This window comes from Arachis ipaensis, chromosome B9, assembly GCF_059453495.1.
Source record: "Arachis ipaensis isolate K30076 ecotype BB chromosome B9, ASM5945349v1, whole genome shotgun sequence".
In the NCBI taxonomy this organism is placed as follows: Eukaryota; Viridiplantae; Streptophyta; class Magnoliopsida; order Fabales; family Fabaceae; genus Arachis; species Arachis ipaensis.
Window position 1 is genome coordinate 156,419,525 of NC_142444.1, and position 26,266 is coordinate 156,445,790.

General features: G+C 35.0%; 4 protein-coding genes across 11 annotated transcripts; all 4 read right to left on the reverse strand.

The window, feature by feature from the left end:
* Positions 1-229: 229 nt before the first annotated feature.
* Positions 230-5,548, reverse strand: LOC107616180 (uncharacterized). 4 transcript variants are annotated; one of them, XM_088500024.1, is made up of 8 exons: positions 5,410-5,548; positions 5,294-5,319; positions 3,635-3,723; positions 1,990-2,206; positions 1,803-1,906; positions 1,516-1,687; positions 1,245-1,367; positions 230-1,114 (listed from the first exon to the last, which is right to left on the reverse strand). In XM_088500024.1, the coding sequence occupies exons 3-8, from the start codon at positions 3,670-3,672 to the stop codon at positions 545-547; spliced, it is 1,224 nt and encodes a 407-aa protein (XP_088356150.1). In that variant the 5' UTR covers positions 3,673-3,723; positions 5,294-5,319; positions 5,410-5,548; the 3' UTR covers positions 230-544. The 4 variants fall into 4 exon arrangements, with proteins under 4 accessions (XP_088356150.1, XP_020966689.1, XP_088356149.1 ...); XM_021111030.2 differs by having other exon boundaries at positions 3,635-3,739; XM_088500023.1 differs by having other exon boundaries at positions 3,635-3,828; positions 5,410-5,520.
* LOC107616562 (Protein kinase superfamily protein) lies at positions 4,815-13,058 on the reverse strand. 3 transcript variants are annotated; one of them, XR_015899957.1, is made up of 15 exons: positions 12,479-13,058; positions 10,648-11,882; positions 10,352-10,524; positions 9,480-9,652; positions 9,310-9,378; positions 8,721-8,793; positions 8,215-8,371; positions 7,827-8,118; positions 7,598-7,712; positions 7,321-7,484; positions 6,968-7,042; positions 6,458-6,871; positions 5,987-6,051; positions 5,410-5,799; positions 4,815-5,319 (listed from the first exon to the last, which is right to left on the reverse strand). XR_015899957.1 is itself a non-coding variant. In XM_088500022.1 (13 exons), the coding sequence occupies exons 1-13, from the start codon at positions 12,830-12,832 to the stop codon at positions 6,683-6,685; spliced, it is 2,979 nt and encodes a 992-aa protein (XP_088356148.1). In that variant the 5' UTR covers positions 12,833-13,058; the 3' UTR covers positions 6,267-6,682. The 3 variants fall into 3 exon arrangements, 2 of the variants coding, with proteins under 2 accessions (XP_088356148.1, XP_088356147.1); XM_088500022.1 differs by lacking the exons at positions 4,815-5,319; positions 5,410-5,799; positions 5,987-6,051 and having other exon boundaries at positions 6,267-6,871; positions 7,827-7,929; positions 8,020-8,118; XM_088500021.1 differs by lacking the exons at positions 4,815-5,319; positions 5,410-5,799; positions 5,987-6,051 and having other exon boundaries at positions 6,267-6,871.
* Positions 13,059-13,992: 934 nt separating this feature from the next.
* LOC107616729 (uncharacterized) lies at positions 13,993-15,532 on the reverse strand. 3 transcript variants are annotated; one of them, XR_015899845.1, is made up of 4 exons: positions 15,124-15,530; positions 14,929-15,010; positions 14,238-14,494; positions 13,993-14,144 (listed from the first exon to the last, which is right to left on the reverse strand). XR_015899845.1 is itself a non-coding variant. In XM_088499708.1 (3 exons), the coding sequence occupies exons 1-3, from the start codon at positions 15,265-15,267 to the stop codon at positions 14,319-14,321; spliced, it is 399 nt and encodes a 132-aa protein (XP_088355834.1). In that variant the 5' UTR covers positions 15,268-15,532; the 3' UTR covers positions 13,993-14,318. The 3 variants fall into 3 exon arrangements, 2 of the variants coding, with proteins under 2 accessions (XP_088355834.1, XP_088355833.1); XM_088499708.1 differs by having other exon boundaries at positions 13,993-14,491; positions 15,124-15,532; XM_088499707.1 differs by having other exon boundaries at positions 13,993-14,494.
* Positions 15,533-16,641: 1,109 nt separating this feature from the next.
* On the reverse strand, positions 16,642-20,213 carry LOC107618069 (Agenet and bromo-adjacent homology (BAH) domain-containing protein). Its single transcript, XM_016320001.3, has 6 exons — positions 19,676-20,213; positions 19,004-19,053; positions 18,761-18,883; positions 17,871-18,638; positions 17,564-17,780; positions 16,642-17,455 (listed from the first exon to the last, which is right to left on the reverse strand). Exons 1-6 carry the CDS (start codon positions 19,938-19,940, stop codon positions 16,956-16,958), a joined length of 1,923 nt encoding a protein of 640 aa, XP_016175487.1. The 5' UTR covers positions 19,941-20,213; the 3' UTR covers positions 16,642-16,955.
* Between the last annotated feature and the right edge of the window lie 6,053 nt (positions 20,214-26,266).

Below are 26,266 nucleotides of genomic sequence, written 5' to 3' on the forward strand. Positions count from 1 at the left end.
CAATTCTAAATCTTTTTAGGTTGTAGAAACCCCATATTTAGCTCATCAAAATAACATTTTGCAAAGGAAAAAAATACCTTTAAAGATGATCAGGATTCTTTAATCAACAAAAAATGAATAACTATACAAAAATGATTAAGAAATTTTAATGACATAATAATAAAAGTAGGATAAGTTGTTAATATCTATATTTGGTTCAATCTAATATAGTTGTCTACGATGAAGTGTGATTGGATACTTCTGCTATTCATAGATTTTTGCAATCATAAATATATTAGTGGCCAAATACAACACACTTTTTTTTTTCTGTTAAATGAATCAACTGGAACTTCTCTGTTTCCTATGTCCGAGCCTTGAGAATGCCTCCTACTATATCAAATCAATAGTTTAGATACACAAAATCCAAACAGACAATTTTTCCTTGCTCAACTTGTGAAATAAACGTAACTGGTTCAACCAATCAACACACTTATCCCAAACTATCTGCATAACTCAAATCTCATAAGAAAAGTCTCATTATGCATACGCGTACACTCATTCTTCCTCAGTAACCATGTCTAGTTCTCACTGAAAACGGCCTCTTCTCCAAATCCAAATGAGGTTTGCTATGCATCTTGGATTCTGGAACATCATTTGATACTCTTGGTGTCTGCTTAGAAGTTTGATTACTCTTGTCTTTATTATCAGCCTCATCATCACTCTCATCAAATTCTAGTTCCTTCACAAGTGAATCAGCCTCAGTTTCTGCAACCAATGACACGGACTCCCCCTTTGGAATCTCATCAGCTGAGTCTTCCAGCCGAGGGACAACTTCCACAAAATCAGAATCTTGTTCATCCAAGAATTTTCTTGGTCCGGGGCTTGGACTATTATGATCATCATCAGGACCGTGAGGACTGGATTGTGAGAGTTCCAGAGCAGCTCTTGCAGCAGCGGCTGCTTGTGCTGCTGATTCAAAAGCAGCTTTTGCAGCATCAGCTACATCCTTATACTTCTTCATAGCCTTAAAGGAATCAATTGACTCCTCATCTTTTTCTTTACTAAGCAAATTGTGGAGGTTCTCTTCTTTTAGCCTAGTCTCCTGCTGATTTTGTTTTGCAACATTGACTTGTTCCTGCATTTGATCACATCAGGCTCTCTCTGTAAGAATTTGATTAACACAGAGTGTGAAAAAAAAAAGAAAAAAAAAGAAAGAAAAAAGAATGCGTATTTGTTGCTTTAGCTCTTATATGCACTTACTATACCTCAATTGTAACAGAAGAAACTTCTTCAATCAGTAGAATAATGTTGTTCTCAGAAGCAATATCTTTGAGTACCTTCGTTCTGCTTTCCAAGCTTGGCATCCTTGTGGAAAGCTTTTGTATCAACTTGAAGCAAATTAAAAGGATCACAAAAGTTATAATCTTTTGCGGGGGTAAAAAAAAAAGTTGGAACGAAAAAATAATGATTAGTAGATACTGATCGAAGTGACAGAACCACGATTAACATATTGACTCTCAATATATATTGACACACCTGAGGATCAACACCACAGTTATTTCTTAACTCAACAGCACGAGCAGCAAACTCCTTCCCAAATCTTGATGTCAACATTGCACGAATCTCTAGAATCTCTGGTAAATCTCCACACCTTGAAGCCATGTAGAGTAATCCTGATGCAGCCTCTTTTAGTTCCTCAGGACATTCTCTACAACAAGAAGAACACCGAAAACTCATCAATTCAAAATAAGAATGAAAAAAGGCTTTCAATCAATCATAAGCAGCAGGATGATAAAATACTAAATAACATAAAGTAAACGAACCTCTCTTGTGCAATGAGGTGGACCCTCTCAAACAAGAGGTTGCAGTATCCTTCAATCTTGTCATATACATCCAGCATATTCTGCTCCTTGATCACATGCTCAGCCTGTGTCAATAGCAACCCATCAGTTTCCCGAAACCCATAACTAAGACAAAACAAATGATATATAGCATTAAACTATATCTTACTCGGAGGAGAGCGCGATCATGGTGACCAAGTTGGAGAAGTTGATGAACGTCAGAACGGGCTAGTTTGAGATGTGCATGGCGCTTGTTTTTTAGGATAGCGAGGCGAGATAAGGCAAGATTAACGGTTGCCGTAAACTTTGAAGCCTTAAAGTTTCTACCTAACAGAGCATCCAGTTTCTTACCCATATGATACGGGAACGTGACGGCTCTGATGGTGCTGAAAATAATGTGAATAATAAGCTTGAGACAAAGTGTTTATATATGTTTACAATTAATTATTCCAATATATAGTAATGGTAATGGGTGTTTCGAGATGTAAGAGTTTTCTTAATAGGCAAGGCTCAAAGTGTAATATGACAAGAGACAGCTACTAAGTACTAAACGCGGTTAGTGCGTGAGTGAAGTGTCAAGGTGTGAACATTTCAATTTTCAAGTATCATTCGATCGGTTGTCACATTCTGAGAGAGGTGTGAGCCAAATTGCAGAATTAGATTATATGAACCAATCAAACAAAAAGAAAAGGTGAAGAGAGAAATGGAGAGGTCATCTACAAAATTCAATTTATTGACTATTCGATCAATCATGAGAAGCAGATCACGACAATCGTACGGTCCGCTGCTCCTTCACTAAAGAGAAACTAACTTCAATTAAAATAAACATATTTTGAATGGAATTTTAACATTTTAAGAGTATAATAAAGGAAATTGCTATCCTAGACCCTTTACTCTCCCCCGAAAATGTAAGGATATAAATCTTTTCCGTTAAACAAATGAATATGTCGTCAAATAGTCTTGCAATCTTTTGAGAGTTCATGCATTTTGGTCAAATTTTGCAACACGCACAACCTTCTATTTCATGGTACTGCCATCACGTGCTCTTTAGGTAATATATTGAAATTAGAATATAGGGCATCTGGTGACTACTAATGTTTTTTAGGAAAAGGATAGGTAACCAACGATATTTTTAAACAATGTATGAACAATGTAAATTAATAGGATTAAAAGAGTAAATTAATCTTAAATTTAATTAGCATTAAATTAAAATGTAATATTTTTTTATTTGATTGGTAATTATTCATTTTGTTCAAAATGGTCATTGTTTACCTATCACTCCCCGTTTTTTTATTAGGAATTCTGCCCCTTTTCTTCCATTAGATTTAGCGCATTATTTTACGAAGTAACATTCCCAAACAAGTTTCGATTATTAATAGTTTCAACTTTCAACAATATAATTCAGAAATTTACAATGCGTTATACTAACTTATATTATTTGTTTTATCGATGATTTCACTGATACTCGAGAAAGTTGAAAGAAACTAAATTACTAATACATTGTAACAAACTAACAATTCTTAGCTTAGATTAAGCAATGTCCGTTACTTCCATTTTTCCAATAATAATAATAATAATAATAATAATAATAATAATAAAACAAAGTTAACCCGTGATTAAAAATAACTAAATAATCAGGACATATTTCCAAGGATCGGTTAAACTGTCAAGGGTATCCAAGAAATTTATCCTATTTTAGATTATTTCTATACACTAATAACGTATATGTTCTTTTCTTGTAAAATATTTTATATAAATTATTATAGTGTCCCAATCCCTGTATTGACACAAAAGCCCCTCTATTTATTTTATACCTGCAAAGTTTACGTTTCGTATGAAACTTCCGATCCATTCACTGACTGCCCAAACCCCACAAATATGCCTAAGCCGTACATTATCCACACTGCAAGACATAGTAACTAGGATGGGACGCCAGGCATTTAGCATTTGATGAAAATGGAAGTTGGGTCAGCAGCGCAGGTCAACCTTAATAGTTAATCCAGAAACACTAAAGTAGAACAAAAGCACCATAAATGAATGTTAAAAGTTAAACACAGGCATCCAGAATGACCAAAAAAAGCAACCCAGGCAGCCAGAATTAAATATCACAAGAAACATCAAAGTAGCATATCCATTGGTACAAAATTTACTTTTGCCAGCATGAATTATTGATACAACAGACTGTAATCATGCTTATTATTCTTCCCTCCACTTCCACTACCAGATTCTCGACCTTCCATAACTCATGAAATGATATATCCATCAAAGTACTTAAGTGACTCTCCACCATTAATAATGAAACCTTTCATAATTTACCCGGATCTAATTCTTGTTTTTAACAGTTTAATGTCCTCAAACTTTTAAACCCACCAATACATTCTCGTTTCAATGTTGACTAACCTGACCTTTTACGCCTTGTGGAAGTAAATCACATAATAGGATCATTTCTATGGAATTTCATAGTCAGAAACAAGCCATCATAACAAAAGGATTATAGCAAACCATATTCATAGCCCCCCTTGGCTCCAGTGTTAAGTTAATACACAAACTTTTTTATGCCTAAAATTATTTTCTAACATACAGCATAGCATACTCCATAAGCAAAGATGTCAGTGGGAAGTGACTCATTGATCTGGAAGAGACAACAGAGTCACTTTATGAAAGGAACTAAGATGGCAGCCAAATTATTGGCCTCAAATAAACATGTATTTTTGTTTTTTAAGGATACACGACATTAGCTTAGTCCCTACAAAATATTTGAGATGAAATAGGTTCTTGATAGATAACATGTAACATCACAATAATTATAAGACATAACATCACAAAAATACTCCATAAGCAAAGATGTCAGTGGGAAGTGACTCATTGATCTGGAAGAGACAACAGAGTCACTTTATGAAAGGAACTAAGATGGCAGCGAAATTATTGGCCTCAAATAAACATGTATTTTTGTTTTTCAAGGATACACGACATTAGCTTAGTCCCTACAAAATATTTGAGATGAAATAGGTTCTTGATAGATAACATGTAACATCACAATAATTATAAGACATGACATCACTCTACCCCTTACAAAAACATCATTAAAAAACGAAGATTACAACATACCATATAGAAAAAGGAAATCCCTATTTCCAAATTATACTTAAATAATGAGACTGATCTGACGTGAAGTTATTGTTAGGGGCTTAGGACAGCATAGACGAGAAAAGGCAAAAGGCAAGCCCAAAAACACCATACTAAGCAAGAACAAACAACACACCCACAGAAAAACTTTACTGAAAATGCTATTAAATACCACCAACATCCACCTTAACAAACCTAAGTGCAATTGCAAGCACATGAAATATTAACTTCCAAAATGAGAATCAAGGATAGAGAGTATTCATCATACGGAACTGGAAACCAGAAGACCCATCAATCTCATCACTGCCGACATAGATCATAAAGGAATTGGACTTAAATATACTTACAAAATTGAAGGACCAAGACACAGCACCTAAAAAGACAAAGGAAATCAAACAATGAATATTTAGTGAAATTAGAAGAAAAATCAAACCCACACAAGAGTCCTGGATCAATTACTCACAGATATATGAATTTGCTTCAAGAACACAGCCAAACATCTCCAGTGAAAATTCCTCCAACAAAATGAGCAGCCATCATGGATAAGCCATCATGGATAAGATGCAAGACAATTTCATTAGGATATGCATTTAACAAAATCTCAGAAAAGAATACAAGGTAGTAGATTGAAAGAGATGATCGAGTAAAATTCAAGAACTAAAATTGTGCGTAGCTAATGGCTGAAACTTGGAAGATCAAAGAGGCGGAAAATAAAGGAAGTTATTCTGTCACTTAAGAGTCTTACAATTATGTGAAAGGGTGTGGTATTTAGGCATTTGGTTTAATGGAACCTGCATCACTTTAATGGATGAAGATGCAACACTAACCACTCCCCTTCCCCTCATTAACATACCTATATTTTCAAAACGAAATAAAATCACATGTTTCAATGTGCTTATAGGCAACTAAAACCATTGATGTTCCTCAGAACCAAAACAATCATTCATGCTATTCCATTGAAGCTGATAATAAATTATAATAGAAATAACAATCTATTCTAGAGAGGTGAAATTAATCTCCCAATAAACAAACCAAGGTACCTTCTCCTGGGTTCCCTTTAAGCATCTAGGCACGGGAGGGATGCCTCAGACCACTGATAGGCCTCCTGGATGAGAAATTAAATTAGAATCTCCAGAATCCAAAGAGGTTCTATGAAATTGTAAAGACATTTATACTGGCAATGATAACTAGAAACTATGGAGGATCAGAAGATATTACATGCAAATGATATAAATCATCCAGATTACAACAGTTATGCAAGGTTAGTAGAAGTAATATAAATGAGAAAAAAGAGTGTCCAAAGAAAGAAACAAGGCCAACTTCTGCAAAGGATCATAGAAGCACAAGTTTACTATCGCGAAAAATTGAATTCGCTGTAATAAAATTTTCTACGCAATTAATTGCAACAAACGTTTGAAGTCCAAATACAACTATACTATGAAAAACTAACAGATTAAATTTCATAATGGCCACACAAGAAGGGGGGAACTGCCATTGGCTAGTTGTCTTACAATAGGAAACAGTACATTCCAGTGAAAGAACCGCCAGTATAGTGTACGCCTGACCAGATATCACTCTTTTCACTTCAAAAAGCCAATATTCGTGATGACACTCCTTGGTCAGTACGGAACAGATAAATAATGCCAAATGATTAGAACCCCAATGTGAATTAAATCAGATCACTATGTACAAATATCAGTGAACATCACTTCGGGGAGTCAAAAGCAGCACACTGTTCACTTGCCAGTGATAAACGGGTGGTTCAGTGCTTGTGATACCGTCAACCTCTTGTCTGGGTCCAAGATAAAAATTTTATCCATGAGATCCTTGAAGTTGGCTAACATCTTTGGATCCTCTCCAGGAGAGCCTGTGATGATTGTTCCAATATCTTTTGGTTTTATGTTGAGAATCATCCGCTTTATCGTCTAACAAATAATATTACCATCAATATTTAAGCTCTTAGGAAAACTTCGAATCATAGTAAAAAAAAAAAAAACTTCAAAATACAATAGAAGTCTAACCTTTTTTGTCACAGGATCCTCTTCAGTAGCAAGAAAAGTCAGGTCCTGATCAAAATGTTGGTCAGTGAATGCTCCCTGCAAGGTCCAGAAAATACCTTAGATCTAATTAGAAAGTAGAGATAGGAGTGCCACTCACTCTCATAGTGGGGACCACAATTCGTCCTATGGTGATAAAATGAGTAAAAGAAAAATGAATAACTAATTTCTCAATTGCAAACAATGAAAACATTCACCACAGGCAATCTATATATATAAGAACCCTGAATCAAACAGTAAAGAACAATTTTTACTCAGCGCTCAAATGGTTGCTAAACCCTAGTACTAAACCCAAAAAAAAATTTAACAGTATATACCTTACGCAGCATCTTCTTTGGAAAAGGACCCTTTAATTCCATGTGAAGCCTAAGCATGTCATTGTTTGTAAGACCTGGAAAAAGAACTTTCCCTGTATAGAGCTCATACAAACAACAGCCTACTGACCAAATATCCAACGGATGATCATATTGCAAGCCAAGAACTGCAGGAGAAGAAATAAATAAATAAAAATCCAAAAGCCCAAGAGTTGGCAACCATAGGATATTTCCCGAGATTAGTGATTAAGAATCTCATAAGTAAATGAATGGAACTTACTTATTTCAGGGGCCCGATAAAACCGACTGACAAGATATGGTGTGACTTCATTCTTACCAGCAAACATAGCATTACCAAAGTCGCAAAGCTTCAAGACATTTTTAGCCTCGTTCACCTTTTTTTGTACCATAAGAACACAAAAGGTTAGAAGACAACATATTACTTCTTGCAAACAAATACAACTAGCATCCGGAAAAGAAACATTTAAACAAAATTATTTTTGGCATACCAACATATTATCAGGCTTTATATCACAATGAAGAACACCACAGTTCCGAAGATGCTTCAGGGCAATAAATAGTTGCTTTGCATATGCTCTCACAGCTGTTAGCCTAAGGCCAATATTGCGACCAAACTTCTTTAATACTTCACGCAGATTCATATTAAGAGATTCAAAAACTAAACAAAGGTGATTCCTGTACTTAAAACTTGAAAGGAAACGAACACAATGACGCTTATCATCTGGATCTGCACCTACTAATTTCTTCAGTATGACCAACTCATCCATACCAGCCTTGTACCTATACCATATTAGAGATGAGTAACAGTGAGTAAACACAACACTAACAGAAAGCAAAAGGTACAATTCAAATAACCAGTAGAAGAAGATAACGCACATGGTGTCATTATTACGAATGATTTTTATAGCAACTTCATCTGGCTCACCATTACCAGTCTTGAGATTCTTTGCCCGAACCACTGTTGAAAAAACACCCCTCCCATGTGCAGCAGTGACTTCGTATCGGCCATCAAGTATTTCACCAAAACGATAGCCTACACAGCAATATCACAACACTATGAACAGGAGAATAGGTGTATTTGGAGACATTGCATGCAATAACAGGCAACCAAATCCAGCAGAAATTTGGCTGCCCAAAAGATTTTCCACAACATTTTGACAGGTTTCACAACAGAACCAGCACACTTCATTTTGGTGGAAAAGCATCAAACTTGAAAGAACACATTTAACAATAATTCTTCCCAATAAAGGAAGTTGCATCACCATCTAATCTAATCATGTTTTTAAGAAAAACAAGGCACAAATTTCGGGTCAAGTACTCGAGCCTTAACACATCAATCAAAAGAGAACTGAAATAGATTGAAACAATAATCAATTACTTACTGTAATACCCCTCTGCGTCATCCCAATTGTCATGTAGGCCAACCCTCTCAATCAGTATACCATCCCCTTTTCCCTAAAAGAAAGGTGGAAAATCACTATATCAGTTATAGATGTAGAAGTATGATATATGGAAGAACAATGAACATCAAAGAATACCAAAATAAAAAATTATGTATTAGTTAGCAATTACAATCAGGATTCAGGAATAAATACAAAAGGTGGTTATCCACAAAGGAAATTCACCTGTTCTTGCACTAAAAGCAACATAGATTGGGAGATATGTCATAGTGAGTACGTGTGTGTGTGTGTGTGTGTGTGTGTGTGTGTGTGTGTGTGTGTGTGTGAAAAGACATGCGGGAACTAAAACAAAATCTTTAGAGTAGGCAGAGAACAGAGGCAGGTGAGAACTATTATTGCAAGAAAGATGAAAGATGAAAGATGAAAGATAAAAGGTTTATAGAACATTTTAAATAAGTGAATCACCCAGAATCAGAACCCATGTCATATATTTCTGAGGTTAGTAACACATGGAACAAGTCAACACAAAATTCCCTCCAATTAAACTTAGAATCGGTTATGCAAAACTTACTGATTTCCGAACTCCAGTTGGTGTCTCACCAAATATATCATCACAAAACATGTCGTCTGATCTTTCACTCTGTAAAGATCAGAAAAAATATTTCAAAACCCAATAAATAGAAGTATGAAAAAAAATCAGATTAATTAATATTAAAAATGTAAACAAATTTAAGGACAAACCTTAGGAGTACCCTCACCCAGGCCACCAGCACCAGATATCTTCTTAGAAGCACCATTCAAATTTTCAGGAGTAGATTTCCCAACAGCAAATGATGTTTCTACATCATCAATACCATCATTCTTGCCATCATGTGCTTCAGGAACATCAGTAGGAATGTCCACGGATTCCTTGTCTAAAAATAGTGCATCATGAAATTACTAAAGATAGTCCAAATAATGGTGACAGTGATGGAAAAACAAAAAAGCCATTACTTTGTAATTAATCCAATTTCCAAGCCTATCATTCCTCCTTTTTAACTTCAGAACTCACTCTCACGGTAAAGAAAACATAGCAATAATGGTTTGCAAGAAGTCTACATTATTACATAGAAATGAAATCAAGCATATGTCTAAACTGAGAACATTTGAATTTCAAGAGATGCAAAAAACAATGATTCAGAAAAAGGGTAATGATAGGGGTTTATCAAAAAGAAAAATGAATGTTTCATGAACAACAAATCAAACAACTCACAAAATACAGTAAACACGGATTAACAAATAGATAACAGGTAGCATAGGAAACTTAAATGCATATCCTTACCAAGTCCAGCTCAATTTAAGAAAAAGTGGAGGGCTTTAGAACCAATGACAACCCCTCATACTTTAAGAAGCGAAGATTACATGGCACTAATGGAGCCAAAATAGTGAAAATTAACATATTCATGGAAAAATTTTAGAGGTTATAACTATATTAGGAAGATCATTGTGTAAAGAACTACAACTTGTAGTAGTGGCCGAAAATCATTGTATGGTAAATAGCTGCTACTTTCTAATTTGTTATCATCCTATCACTTTGAAACACACAGAAGGAAAAGAGGGGAGAAGAACAATACCTTTTCCTTCATTTTCAGCTGCCTGTTCTGCTTGCTGATGCTGCTTCTTGTATTTCTCCATTATTGCTTCCCTTCTCCGTCTACTTTCCTCCTTAATCCTATTCAGATCTTCCTCTTCTTGCTCTGGTAATTGCAGAGTATCCTCATCTAAGTAATCTTGTTCAGCCTCACCTCTACAATCAACATAGACAAAATAATTAAAAATAAATAAATAGATACTGTGCTATTCCAGAGAGAGTATTGTATGAATGGAAGAAAATTATGATAGCAACAAAAAATTATAGGTAGTGAAATACCTTTCTAGCTTGCTTTCATTCTCTTCCATGGCACTTCTTGCAGAATTATAAAATTTTACAGAATCAGAATTCCTGTTTCTCTCCCGATGATATTCAGTTTCTTCGTGTCTTGAATGTTTTCTATATCTGTCTCGAATGTCTTCACCATCCTCATGACGCAAATGCTTATCCTTATTATATGCGGTGTCTTTATCAGTGTGCCTATATCTATCATCTCGCCTCTCCCTCTCCTTAATGTGATCTCTTTCCCGATTCTTATCATCCCTTTCACTATCCCAATCTCTTCCTCTCTCACCACCCCTTGTATTATCCCTACTCCTGTCCCTTTCCTTTCCCCTTCTTCTATCCCTCTCAAAATCTGTTTCCCTGCTCCAGCCTCTCTCCTTTTCTCGTCTCCTATCCCTATCCTCCTCCCTTTCCCTACTTCTGTCTTTTATTGTGTCCCTTCTATCCCTCTCATAGCTCCTTTCACGTTCCTTTTCTGTTTTACGCACCCAATCAACCTCCCTATTCCTGCTTGCTTCGTCTCGTTTCTTTTCCCTGTATAAATCCCTATCCACATGACTGTCCCTACTGCGATCCTGGGACTCTCGACTACGATACCTGGAACTACGTCCCCTCCTGTCATCTACCAACAAGTCTGCATTGCCACGACCATGCTCCCTTCCACGTGCTCTCATTCCTTCCTCATCATGCTCATAGTCAGTCTTATCTCTGCCACTATGATGAAGGGACCCTTGATCCCTAGAGTGCCTTTTCTTGGAATGAGCATATTCATCTGCTATACTACGAGAACGAGATCTGTCCCTAGGATGACCACTTGATCTTGATCGACTTCTACATCTATCATGAGAAGGAGAACTTCTTAACATTCTATATTTTTCACCTTCACTATCAGATGATGAATTTGTATGGTAATTATGTTTTATTCCATTTGCCTGTATCTCTTTCTCTTCATAGTCACCTTTTAGTTTCTCATTTCCTCTCAATTGTCCAGGGCCCTCATTCTGCTTCTTATCTTCTTTGGATGATTTAGGGTTCAAATACCCATTACCCAAACCATCTTTAGTATCTCTAGCATTCTTTCCACCTTTCAGCTCAGGGCTTGACTGGTTAGGAGAACCATAGTCATCATGAAGTCCAGGGTGCTTGTCTGCAGTATCCAATGCAGGACTAACATATTTACCATGACTTCTGTCCTCCTTTCCAGTTTTTGAATTTTTTGTGACAGGTCCCTGCCCATCACAAACAAGAAATTGAATGCAAATGTCTACTTAAAGCGATGCTAAAGAAATTGAACAATCCTTTTAACTTGGTCCATGGGCAAAAAATGAAGTATAATAATAATTATTTAAAAAAAAAAAAACGTAACCAGCTCTTACAAATTAACTGTAAGCCACCAGTCTTCACTGAAACGCCTAGAGAGACTTCTTTTCCAATTCACTCATGTTCGTGTAGTGCAAGCAGGTTCTTACATATCTATGAAACACTGACAAGGTACTCTAACAAGCTCTCACGCCACGAATGAAAAAATTGATTATACAATCCAAAAAAGGAAACATAGTGCTCTGTTTGGTCACCGAGGAGAACAGAGACGCCTAAAACACCTACTTATACTAAGATAAATCTCAGAAGGTTAAAGAAGATATGAACACATCCTGGTTTCGTCAATCAAAACAACACAATTACAATAGTAAGACGTCTTTTAAATCCATTCCTCTGGCCTCTGCTTTCTCGGCAACCAAACAGATTTCACCACAATATTAAAAGAAAATAAAGCCGAATTAAAAAAATAAATAGATAAACGAAGAACAATTCGATTGTATCATACCGGAATTTTGTTATCGGATCGAGAATCTCGATTTCCTGACAGCTCAATTTCACCAGGCTCTGCATCAGATTCTGTCTGCTTTTTTCCAATCTCACCTTCTTCGAGAATCTCTCCCTCCTCGACGTCGTCGTCAGGGAGAGAGCTATACGGAGCAGAGTTAGAAACAGGAGCTGGAGAAGGAATCCTAGCAAGAGTTCCGCGATCGTATTCGGTGTCTTCATCGCGTTTCTTGGTGGAGTGGCGATGGCGGTGGCTATGGTGGCGGTGCTTGTGGCGCTTCGAGGATCTATCGGCGTCTTCCGGAGAGGAGGATCGGCGATGCTTGCGACGAGAGTCGTGGGAATCGGTTACCATGATTGGGATTAGGGTTAGGGTTAGGGTTTTGAGGTGTTATGGTTGAATATGAAGGAAGGTTGAATGGGAGAGAATAGATCGTACGGTTGCAGCACGCGCGGAGCAATGGTATTGGATCAGATTCAGAAGGCCAGCTACAATACATACAACAGAACCAAATTATTGAGGATCATATTCGCCGATCATCGCACGTGCCTCCTTCCTTCTTAAGCGTGCCCACACCCAATGATTCAATCAATTGCTAAATAAAACAATTTATTATTATTATTATTATAGTTTATAATTTTATTACTTTATATTTTTCCTAATTTTTTTTCTAATTTCTAAACCAATAAAGTTATGGATATTTTTTATTCTTTTATATGTTTGAAATAAAAATACATTTTGTGTTATTACTCTTATTTAAAATTAAAAGGACTATTAGGCACATTATCAAAAAGTCACATCATTACATTTTAAATATTGCAATCCGAAACTGTTAAACAACTTTAAATTACTGTTTAAACGGTATTTGAGATTGATAATGCATTAGAATTAAATTCCATACACCTCAAAAATAATTGTTTATTATATAATTCATCAGTAACGAAAATTTGTGAACTCCATTTTTAATTCCTTCAAGTTTAATACGTGCATGCAGTCAATCAATTTTGAGAATCATCATCATCGTGCAACAGTACTAAAATTTTTCGAAGGGCGCAGAAAAAGTAAAGGAACTTCACTACAATCTATAAATAGTGCTGGAGATTGATCTCTTTAGAGGAAGAGAATATATGCTTGCAGAAAATAGTTGGAATTTGAAAGAACCAACGATGATGGAGCTTTATTTTTGGATAAGATGAAAATTGTGCACTCTGAGAATAATGAGTGTATGTGGACCAACTGACACGTTTTCTAATAAAGTACTCAAAATTCTAAAACATATAATATTATTTTGCCTCCTTCATTTTCGAATCTGATTCTGTTTGTTGGGGTAAGAAAGCAAGCTAAGAGGAACAAGAACTTGTTTATTTATTTATCAAGTCATTCTATCTTCTCAACTTGACGCTTAATTAAGGGGAAGCATCCCTTGATGCCCACGACTTGCAATGCCATAAGGTAAAGCAAAATCGTTTTCTCTTAGTTTTCTTTTATCTAATCATTATCATTTTCTAATATTGTAATAAAAATCAGTCTTAAAATTAACATTAACACCTTGCACATAAAATTCAGTTCACCATTACAATTTGAGTTGAGCAGACCAAGGTACAATAAAATCGAATAAAGGCAATGAATGACATTGCTTGGCTATGCATTGTGTGGTCCGAATTTCCTGTTTAACACAAAACACAATGAATTCCTTTTAATGTCTCTTCAGAGAAAAAGCAAATTCAATAAAGAACACACAAAAAGCTTTCTACTATACACTGTAAAATCAGTCTAGAGAATCTTATACACATGTGAATCTGGATCCTTTTTTCTCCTTTGTGACTTGTGAGTGGTGTACTTAACCATGGGAAGAGCGGAATATCCGTTTAATAATGGCAACTTTAGGGAGATTGTTCCTGTTAATGGGAGTAATTTGCTGTGCTTCTGTGATTACTTTACCAACAGTTGGTAACAACCTAAATGTGAGTGTCACCTTCTTCTCTAACACATCCACCTCCACGGACTCTGTCTCTGCTGAACCATCATAACATTTTGCATCACACTTGTGTTTCAAAATTCATCAAATAGAAGAATTCACTAATCTATATCCTTAAATAGTAGGGTCATGTTTTTTTTGAGTAGGTAAGTGTCTAATGAAACCAAAACCATAAAATTTAACAGCTGGATTTATAAGTTAACTGTTTAAATTCCTGTTTTCACCATATTGAAGTGACAAGAAGAGTGACCACTTCTCTTATTCCTCTCATTGTCTTCTCTATCTAACCTCTTCTTGCAAATCAGAGAGAGGGAAAGTGTTTGTGTATATCATGGCCTTAGTAAGAAGAAAAAGTTCTTAGGGCCCTTCAAAACGAATCAACAATTTGACAATCACATGCAACATAGTAACATATAATTCCACACACATAGATGTCCATTGTGTAAGAGAGTAAGAGGAAAATAACACTTACCATGCATTTTAGCAATGATGTCAGAAACCCTCTTCTGGCACTTTTCACATTGCATATCTGCAGAAAGAACAACTTCCTGGACCTGTTCTCAGATAAGAACAAAAAAATTAGACTCAAGAATATAGAAACTAGATGAAGTTCTATACTTGATACAGAAACTATGAGCAAGAAAGAGTGGTGGTAAATAGTGCATACTAATGGCCGGGACAAAGACTCCATAGAAGCCAAACTAGTCCCAGAAAGAGAGAATCGCTTTGACATTTTTCTACCAACTTTATGCAGCTCCTTTTTAGAACCATCTTCAAAAGCCATACCTGTGATAATTAGGTGTGCTGCCATTACCAAAAATGCCTTTTTATGTGTGTAGTTAACGAGTTTGATGGTTGAATTCCATCTTGGAAAGAGTGGAATGTGCAGGGAAAATGACCTATGAACAGCTTCCTCCAAGGTGATAGAGCAATTCCATCTCTTGGGATGCTTGGAGTGGATTCAGAAGTTGGTAGGCACAAGAAAATGGAGAGAGATCATGATAAAACAGCAATAGTGAAGTGTGAAAGAAAGTTATTATGACCAAGTTAACTTAGATTGTTGATTGTTCACTCACTATGTAAAGGAGAAGGCCCCACGTTTAATAGTGCTTGTGTTTACCAGAATTAATTATTCCTTTCATGGTTGCTTCCTAAACCAGACACCAGATTAATTGAATGAATCAATAATGCAAAGTGTACTTAAGTGGCGTGCTTAGTTGGCGCAGCTTCAAGAATGAAAATTAAAGCTTTGTTTGACTCTGGCTTGGCTTAAACCAATAGCATGAGTGAAGCTGAAGAATTAAAAGAGAGTGAAATCAAGACTCTGAAGAATTTGAGTATAGATATATTATTTAAGACAATCTAATTATTATTATCCATAGGATTAGTAGCATTGGATCCATTAGCGTAGGTCCTCGTGTACAACTAAAGTCAAGCAACGGGCTCCTGCATACGGCAGCAGGGGCAACGTTCCATTGAGGGCCACCATACTTTGACTTCTGAGTATTCTATCTCTAGTTTTCTGTGTTACTCGTACTAGTAGAGATACAGTAGTCAAAAACAAGAAAGAAAACGCTACACGTATCTATGAACATTGATTAAGCACAAGTGTTTATGTCGTGTTGGTGTATTTATCAAGTAGTCTAAGTTATTTGGATTGGCAAGTGGCAATATAGTCATTTTCGGGAACACGTTGTTGTCATCTGACTGGCCAAATTATGTACCAACTAGTAACTACTAGTACTAACAACCAGTCAAAACAAAAAAAGGTACTAACAAAGGTTGCAAAGGAATTCTAGTTTTGTTGTTTTAAGTTGATCAATTTTGTATTTCAGGTTTACTATGACCATAGAGGCTAAAGCATTATGCTTGTCCAAAACACACATATATGATAGGACACTATAATCAACCTCCCCCAATGAAATGAGCCTAGTTAATGTTGTAGTTTAGCTACTGTTTGTAAAGGTAATTAATCATTTTAAATATGATCTTACGTTAGCCTAATATCGCCGAAAGATATAGGGTCATTCGTGCATCAATGAAAAGCTCCTCTTTCACGCCCGCACTACATTATTAATCATTAATCTAGCACTTTCAATAGTTTCAATCCTTTCAGCTTAATCGAAGAAAACAACGTAAATCGGTAAATCATAATTTTCAAGTACTTCTCGTGATATTCTCCAGCTAGTACAAAATGGTATATGTATTTCCATTATTCCATTAAATTACACGATACATTTAGAACATTTTAAGAGAATGAAAAGAACCGTTACAAAAAAACTATCCTACGTCAAAGCTAAAGCGGTTACACCACTGCATCTAGAAATTATCTGCCAAACTTACTTGGCATCATAGCCACGATACCACAGTTCACTCCAATATCAAAAGAAAATTATTCATCTAAGAGAGCTAAATATTCGAACTTAGGGAACGGAAAAAAAAAGAATTATAGAAAGAAAGAACCATGAGCCTAGACCTAGTAAAAGAAACACAGACACATTACCTACACATAACTAAGTTGGTTAAGGAAGGGACAACCGAAGAGTTGAAAACAGAAGGATCCCCTCCATATGTGAAGTCGTCATGTTCAGCATTCACAAATGCTGGAATCACAAAACTGTCAGAAGCATCAGATTCCAGAGAGTTTGGGGACTTTCTCCTATCTTTATCGCTTCCCAAAGAGGTGCCATTACTACGTCTCCTCTTCCTAGATGACCACCGTAATTGAGATAGTATATCATCTTTCAAGAGGTCTGGAAACAACACAGGCTTCTTACTTTTATCCCCTTCAGAATCCAAGCATGCATCAGCCTCCTTTGATTGTATGACATCTTCTGTGGATAATTCACTTGATTTGCAGGGACCTTGTTTTGCCTTTAAGGTTGACAATACAGAATCCACAAGGTCAGGCCTTCCCCTCATCTTCACCCACTCATTCCCTATCCATTCTTGAGACTGTCGTAGGTTATCAAGGTCAAACATTGACACCAACTTCTCCCCTGCAAAGATCACAAACATAAATGTCAATTACACCACAGCACAAACAGGTGTCAAGTGTTAGCAGCAAATTTCAGAGAAAAAAATAAGGGAAGAGCAAACAGTCATACCTGGGAAATAAACACGATATTTAGCTTCAGACACTATTTTAACAACAATGCCTTCCCACCAACCGTCATGCCACCAAACATCAACAATGGAACCAACATCAACCCCCGTGGATTTTTCAAATCTATGAGGTGGTGGGACTGGCCGAATCTTATTCCTTCCATACTTCCGTAGCCTCAGATCATCATGAGCTGAGATTTTGGAAGCCAAAACCCATTCCTAAACCAAAAAGGAAAAAAGCAATGTTAACATTTGGACAAGTTCATAATCGATATAAAGGGAGGTTAAAGATGACGCTTATTAAGATACCTCGAGCTTCTTGGTTTCATCAACGGCATCCTGAATGTCTTGATATTGAACCTTCACTTTATTTTTGTGCATCTTAACAATAGAGGCTCTGAACCAACAGCCTCTCATTCCACTGTCCTGTGAGAGAACCTCAACTTGGGAACCTACAACTAAATAGTCATCAGAAACATTCTTCAACGAAGTCTTTCCCGTTCCAATTTTGGTATTGGATTTAGAATTACTCAAATCTAGTTTAATAGCAGCCAAATCAGCCACTTCTTTGCTACCAACTTTTGTCAGGCGCCGCCTCTTCTTAGGTCTACTCTCAGCAGCTGGATCAGAGTTTCCTTGACTATTGTCAGACAGACCAGAACTCCCATGAGACCTTGATTCAGAAGGCGCACACATGAATCTGATTATATCTTGTTTCCAGTAACCCTTAAGCTGGGATACATCGAAGGGTTTAACATCATCATTATCAAATTGTTTTCTGCATATGAATGGCTCCCAGAGAGTATATCTCGCAACACTCTGAAGCTTTTCGTAATGTTGTGGAGTAACGACAGAAGCCAATCCATCTATGCATTCAATACTTAGATCTTGAAGATAAAGAGAAAAGAAAACCTCTCTCTCACAAAAATCATGAGGCAAATCGATACCAACCTCATCAATTTTGTGAAACCATCGTACCACAACCATCCTGTTGCCTCTGGAATCCTCATACATGTCTTCCAAGTAGGCAACCAGACGTTTGCCTTCTTCTGCTAAAACATATACAAAATCATAAACCTGGAAAACATTTTGAAATCAGGCAAAACAAGCAGGTTGGAAAAGTCAAATATAGATAAGGTGTGGGAATAGAAGGAGATGCATAAAAAAATAAAAATTATATATATATGACGATGACTTACAGATATCTTAAAACCGTTTCGCTTAAATGACTGATAGTGATTTCTTCTTTTCTTGCAAGTCCAAGGAGACCCTAACCATAAGAATTCTTTTGTACCATGGCCCAGCTTCCCCAATTGATTATCCTGGAAAACATACAGAAGAATTGAATAAGGAAATGGATCATATAACAAATAAGGGCTTACATTCGAAGAAAAAAAAAATTACCAAAATCCTATTGCTGCTTCATAAATCATAATCAGTACCTTCAAGGTTTCAGCATCAGCTGCACGAGCTGAATTCTCTGCGGAGGATTCTGAAAAGTTAAAACAAATTAAAAAATAAAAATTAGCATAATATCCAAGACTAACACTCTATAAACGAAGAACCAGTGGTGTTAAACACGGATACCTGGGCTATCAGGGGAGAATCAAGCCACAGGCAAACAGAGTTATAACACCTATCACATATCAAATTATGAATATGCCAGGTATTTTTTAGAACTTGAGAGATCGAAAAAGTAGATAAATAAATCCATGAATTTTAGCGGTGTGGCATAATATGTTGGAACACAAAAACTAAAATGGATGTAAGGAGGGAAAAAATGAAACAATCGAAGAATACAGTAAATCAGCGTGACAAAAACATGAAGCACACGAGAATTAGGGCGAAGATAAAACCCCAGGAAGACGAAAATTGGAAAGGCAAGGTATCCAAACCAATAAATTCAATTTTCATCGCAAACCCAAATGAAAATTCGAAGTAGGGAAAAAGCTGAGTGTTGCCGAAACGGCGAAACCTCAATACTCGAGGATAATTTTCACAAGAACGAGCGAATTATCAACCCCGAATTCAAAACCGGTTGAAAAGGACCAGTGAATTATCATAAGGGCTCAAAATGACAAACAGAAAGATAAAGAGAGTTTTAGGGCACGAACCAGAGAATAGGGAATCCAACCAATCAACGACTTCTTTGCGAGATTTGAGCTTGGAGAAAGACACAGAAGACCCCATGGAAGCAAGAAGCTTCTTCTGGGTGGGAAGCGCATAGTGATAAAACATGTGCCTCAAGCTCTTCTCTTTGCCAACAAGTGCCAGATCTGAGCTCCCATCCCTTCTCCTCAGAACGTAATGCACCTCCCTCCTTCCCTTCTCCCTCGACACCCAAACTTCCTCCCACCTCACGTACCCACACGACGCCATACCTTGCCCTAATTATAACCTAATCGGAATCAATCAATCAACCCACAACGAACGCAACGAAAAAACGAGAATTGAATTGAATTGCACAATTCGGCTATGAGGCGGTTCTTCTGCTGGCTGGCTGGCTGCAATGGAATAAGAGATTGATTTCAGAAGGCGGAGGATAGGTTTGAATCGCAATTTAAAGAGCGTTGTTTTCTGAAATGGTGATGTAATAATTATTTTCTATTTTCTATATTTGTTCTTTTCGATTTTGATTTTCTTTCTTGTTTTGACTCCTAAATTTTAATCTAAAAGAAATTAATTACTTATTATAAAAATAAAAATTTATTTATTATATTCATTATTCTCACGTTAATTACTATATTACAAATTAATAATAGTATCAATAAAGTAATAAACTAAAGTAAATTGACATCCCGGCTCTAATCATTTTAAGGAAATTCTGTGGAAAGAGTGGGAATTAGGGTTTCGAGATGTGCTGATCTGAGGTGGAGCGAAGATCAACGGTGGAGATTCGTTAGGACAGGATGATGACTCAGGACAATAAGTGAGTGACGCGGATTATATGTAGAATGCCGAGAATGCCCTTGGGGATGGATATGAATTGCGGGTGGACCATTGGCATCGGTCATCACACGTTGCAGATTCAAAGGAGACAAAGGAGATAAAAGGGGGTGTGCCCGGATCTGCCGGCGCAATGTAGTAAAGAGAAAAATATTGAATTGAATACTCCCTCTTTTTCATCTTTGCCAGCTGTTGACAGCAAATAAATTATTTTCTATTTAAACACTAAATCAATAACTTATATTTATATATTTTTAATGTAAATCATATTACAATATTTATTTTATACAAAACTAATTTACAATTGATTTTTAGTATATAATATGGTCGATATAAAAATTAAAATGTATTTTACTTGTATTATTATTATTTTAGTAATTTTTATTTTTATAATTTTGTATAAAAAATAAATTTTCATTTTTTATTATTTTATTTTTTCACAAAATTATAAAATAAAAAAAACACAAATAAAAAACACACTTAATTCTTTAATAAAAAAGTTTCTATGTTCTCAAAATCAGGCTAAACTTTTTGTAAAGAATTACATCTTAATATATTTTTTATATTTTCAAATTAGTAATAAAAATAAAAATAAAAAATAGACGCAAAATATCAAATTTTATTACGATGTGTAAACAAATAAAAAAACATAAAATCATTTTGTATTTATTCACAAAACTAACCTCGTAGGGTTTTTTTGTCCTTACAGTTTTTTTTCCCGTAATATGAGTCAATGGGGTGACTAGTCAGTTAGTCAACTTTATTGGGATATTTCGCTTTTAGTTTAATTTAAATACAAGAAAATAGTTGTATTAGAAAGACTTATAAAACAAACTAGGTATATATACCTTCTCCGGATCAACGATTAAAGAAAAAACTAATTTTGTCAAATAACCGCCTTTTTTTTCTATTAGTGTTTTTATTAAAAATAAAATTATCTAATATAATTATAAATGGGTGGTTGTTGCGGATTTTTTTTATGGAAATAAATACAGATAAACTATTATTTTCTAAATACGCATGAATTAAAACTTTTTTCAAAATGCACAACACCAAGTTATAAGAAGCACCCACGAATTGGAAATAACTTTTCATCTTATGTATGGTACCTACAAAATGGACTTTTCAGGTGTAGCGAACACGAATTCAGTCATCACAGAGATGGTATCCACGAAATAGAGACAGAAGAGGGTCAGACGCGAATTGGACCCAATTGATTGGTATCAAACACAAAATGCAGCAACTAAGTTGGTAATAATTTTTTTTGGTGACTGAGTTAGTAATAATTTAAAAGTATTAGTCTTCCACCACTATTTTCATATAATGATTCATTTGCTGAAAATATTGATCATCTACCACCATTTTAAAATAATATTTCATTTGAATTACTTACTACATATATTTCTTTCAGTTTTTTTTTTAATTATTTTATCAATATATTTTTATTATTAAATTTGGATGTAACATTGTGTGGTATGAAATCTCAGTTTTAACTTTATTTTTTTCACATGTGAATTATTTTTGTATAGTTTGCTATTATTTTTATAGTTAGTTATAGCAAGTTCTTAACCTCAATAAATGAAGAGAGAGTTCTTATAGGAGTAAAAAAAATAAAAAACAGCAACAAAATATACATTGACACACATTTCACATTTATTTTATATTTTTATCTACCATATCATACACAATAAAACAACAAATACTAACTACATAATAATTTCTTTGGCATTGCCATCAAGATTATTGTGAATTAAAATTTTATTATTATTCACCACATATAAGAACATCGTTTTCTAATGATATTACGTAGGAAGAACCAATTGCGTAAAAAATAGAACTAATAAGAAAGCAAATAAAGAATCAATTGCCTAAACGATTGTAATCCCAGCCACGCACTTAATTAATTAAATTATGTAATCTTTGATCCACCAGATATGCTATAGTTTAATTAAGTTAGTTAAACCACCATTTTGATCATTTGAAACGTTGGTTTGTCAAAAACGGATGGTTTCTTTATCGTAAAATTTTTGGTTCCTTAAGGATTAATTTTGTTTGATGAGTACATCTAAAATGGGAACTCTTATTATCACATGGTGACATCTTAGCCAACACGTATGGGGCATGTTGTACACTTAACCTTAATGTCCAGTGCTCTTCTTATATAATGCGAAGCTCGTTAACATTTTATTGCGAATAAGAGAGTTATTTTAGTATGTTAGTGGTGTGATGGAGGATACTACAAATATACATGTGTATTATAATAGTGACATTATACGAAATATTCATGATGGGATGAGCTTTGTGTGTGAGAATCCATTTTGTTTATGGTACCATGCACCATGACGTTCGTAGAGCTATAGAACGGTCTCTGTCAAAGCATAGAGAGTGATATTTTAAAGAGAATGAGCAATATTCTATATCGGAATCCCGTTATAGTGTTTGATGATCTAATACAGTTTAATATTATACCGATTATTGATGAAGCAAATATGCAGCATATGTTCCATATTCATCAGCAGACTCAGGTGCAACAGCAAAATATTGGGTTATATGTCAAGTTTGAAAATATAGATGTAGAAGAAATTCAACATGATTCAAAGATGATAAAGTTGAAGTGTACAAAGAAATGAAATAGTGATAGCGAGACTTCGAAACTACGTACGAAATTGGTGAGAAGGACGAGGATGGTGATGTGAAATGTGAGACAATATTAAAAAATGTAGTGGTTCCTCCCGCAGTTAGTCAACCAATGGACGATCCACATTTTATGTGTAGCTTGGATCTTGATGCCATACATGCACCGAAATTTTCCAAATATGCAAATATAGGTACGTGAGGAGTGAGTAATACATTTTCTTAATTTATATTTTGGATCGATCAATGAGTGACAGGTTTTTTTTTTGTAGGCGTTGCTAATCCAAGGACGGGGAGTTCAGGACTGAAATGGAATACAGTTCTAAAAAAGTGGTCGTCACGGCAATTAAGAGTTATACTATCTCTAGAGGAGTCAACTATAATATGTTTATACGTTCTATGCAAAATACAAGACGTATGGCCGTGGATGCGATGGGATAAGCCCACTTGATACACACAAAAAAAAAGGTTGTTGGAAGATACGAAGATACAACGGGAGTCACACATGCATCATGTGAACGATTTCAGAAGATCATTTCAAGTTGGACTCAAACACGGTTGCTGAGGTTATAAGGCCATTGGTTGAGACCGACCCATCCGTGAAGGTGAAATCTATAATTACAGAAATCCAATCAAGGTTCAACTACACCATAAATTATCGAAAGACTTGGTTGGAAAAGTATAAGTCAATACCTAAAGTTTTAGATAGTTAGGAAGAATCTTACAAAATTTTCCCATCGTGGTTCTCAGTAATGATTCAAAAGATGTTATCTCAATTGTCTAAACAAAAACACGACCCATGTATAATGGAAATGAAGAGGCGGACGGTGTCAAAATACTTCAACGTATTAAGGAGTTTTAATCCATGCATTAGAACATTCCGGCATGCAAGCCTCTTATTCAGGTTGACGACACACATATTTACGGAAAATATAAAAGTGTTCTTTTAGTTACAGTTGCACGAAAAGGGAACCAAAACATTGTGTTGATTGCTTTGCCATCCTGGAGGGGAAGACCGCTGATACGTGGTACTTTTTTTCTTAGCAATTTGTGTAAGCATGTTGTTAGAAGAGATTGTGCGGGTATAATCTCTTAAAGACATGAGTCAATTCGGACAGCAGTAAATCGCAGTGAAGGTTATTGACAACTTCCAAAAGTATGTTGGATATATTGTATTAGGCATATTGGTAGCAATTTCTTGAGGGCAATCAAGGCCCCGTACTTGCAAAAATTTGTTGTCAACGTAGGGTATTCAAGGATAGTGGAGGAGTGCAACAACAACTACAAGAGGTTACAAGAGTTAGACAAGGCATATATCCGATGGTACGACACAATCAAAGTTACAAGCTGGATATTGGCATTTGACGAGGGATATCGATGGACCACATGAAGACGAACCTTGTCTAGTGCATAAATTCAGTGTTGAAGGGTGCCTGAAATATTCCTGTGTTGGCGCTCGTCCGAGCAACATCTTATCAATTAAATGAGCTATTTACGCGAAAGAGGGCTGAGATTCACGAGTGCAAGCATACTGGATTTACTTACTCTAAATTTGTCACTCAGCAGATAGAAGCAAATATCCAAAGTACAAAAAATATAATTGTGCACCAAGTTGATAGATAACATGAGGTGTTTGAGATGTGCAATATGCCTAATGAAAAAGTGTAGTAGTTGATCTTGTACGGCAGATGTGTGACTGTGGACACTTTGAGGTAGAGCGACTAACATATCGCCACGTTATTGCTTACTGTGCTAACTAGCGCCTCAATTAGCAAGTGTATATCAATAACGTGTACAGGATGTCAAAAATTCATAAAGTCTACAAAGTTGAGTTTATTCCATTATTTATTTATTTCATTAATTACGAATATAAAATAAAATAATATTATAACAGAAAAATAACAATACTATCCAAAAAAAATTCATTGTTTAATATTTATATTATTTATTAATTTTAATAATTACAAATTTAGATAACATACTAATGTTAAATACAAGTAAAAGTAATAATACTAAATATAATACTAAAATAATAATGTTATATCATCATACAAGGCTAACATTAAAAATAATATTAACTAAAAATAAAAAGCTTTAAATACGATAAATAAACAAAAATAATCAACTTATATAATTAAGGTGATCTAAATAATTAATAATATGTTCTCTCATTATTGTATAATCACCTATCATTTTTTATAAATATAAATTTATAATTTTTTTATGTATAAAATTCACTCTAAATACACTATTTGTTTTTTTCTTTCTGATTTTCTTTCTACTCTATTTTTTTCAGGATCAACAACTATCTTCTTCACTCTATTTTTCCTTTCTCTCTCGTTTACTTACTCTATGCATATTATGAATGTTGAAGAAAAGAGAAGAATTAAACTTAATTTAAAGAGCTTCTACGTCTGCGTCACGTGTTCTCAAAAAAGGACACGGTCTCTTGCATGCAAACAACTGTCAACACTTCTTCCACATATTGTAAAAACTGTTGGAAATATCTAGAAAACATGTTCGAAATTTTTGTAAAAGTTGAAGCAATACTTTTTGCGTATTGTTCTGGTGCCGCCACATCAATAAAGCTACTCAGAATCTCTGAAAAAGCTAAAACAACATACTCTACGTGTTGCTCGAGTGCCAACACATGTATAAAGCTGCGACAAATCTCTAATGTATGGCAACAATATGTCCTTAATATGTTTTGTCAGTATTTTTTTGTACATCTACAATACTACAAAATATATTTGATGTCAATATTAAAATTAAACACCAATTCTATTTTCTTATTAAAAAAATAATTTTTGTCAAATTACAATTGTAAAATTGATGGTACAAAATAAAAAAAAGGAAAAAAGAAAGAGAGAATTAAAGAAAGAAAAAAAAGGAAGGAAGAAATCATGAACGTTAGGTTCTCTTAAGTTGGGCTGGACTGCATAGAATTTGCTTTGAGTTTTTGATTAATGTTGTACGTGATGATATAAAAGATATCTTAAATAGTTGGAAAAGCCAACAAGAGGTAAAAAAATTTCTTGTTTTCTACTATATCTCATAATTCAATAACCTAAGGATTAATATAGTATGTAATCGAGATACGTGTTTTAAATTTTTTACACGTATTT

Bases quoted from the DNA above. Each gene is read 5' to 3' on its own strand.
- LOC107616180 (XM_088500024.1), bottom strand. From the start codon at position 3,672: ATGGATCGGAAGTTTCATACGAAACGTAAACTTTGCAG. The intron at 1,907-1,989 runs GTAAGATATAGT...CTATTGACACAG, and splicing joins ATGATCGCGCTCTCCTCCGA to GCTGAGCATGTGATCAAGGA. The intron at 1,115-1,244 runs GTATAGTAAGTG...GATCAAATGCAG, and splicing joins TTTCTTCTGTTACAATTGAG to GAACAAGTCAATGTTGCAAA.
- LOC107616562 (XM_088500021.1), bottom strand. From the start codon at position 12,832: ATGGTAACCGATTCCCACGACTCTCGTCGCAAGCATCGCCGATCCTCC. The intron at 10,525-10,647 runs GTATTTCACTAC...TGTTGATTGTAG, and splicing joins AATGAAAGCAAGCTAGAAAG to AGGTGAGGCTGAACAAGATT. The intron at 9,653-10,351 runs GTATTGTTCTTC...CACTATTTTTAG, and splicing joins AGCTGAAAATGAAGGAAAAG to ACAAGGAATCCGTGGACATT.
- LOC107616729 (XM_088499707.1), bottom strand. From the start codon at position 15,267: ATGGCAGCACACCTAATTATCACAGGTATGGCTTTTGAAGATGGTTCT. The intron at 15,011-15,123 runs GTATGCACTATT...ATCTGAGAACAG, and splicing joins AGTCTTTGTCCCGGCCATTA to GTCCAGGAAGTTGTTCTTTC. The intron at 14,495-14,928 runs GTAAGTGTTATT...ATGATGGTTCAG, and splicing joins CATCATTGCTAAAATGCATG to CAGAGACAGAGTCCGTGGAG.
- LOC107618069 (XM_016320001.3), bottom strand. From the start codon at position 19,940: ATGGCGTCGTGTGGGTACGTGAGGTGGGAGGAAGTTTGGGTGTCGAGG. The intron at 17,781-17,870 runs GTATCTTAATAA...TTTTTGGTTTAG, and splicing joins ATGAAACCAAGAAGCTCGAG to GAATGGGTTTTGGCTTCCAA. The intron at 17,456-17,563 runs GTATGACTGTTT...TGATCTTTGCAG, and splicing joins ATATCGTGTTTATTTCCCAG to GGGAGAAGTTGGTGTCAATG.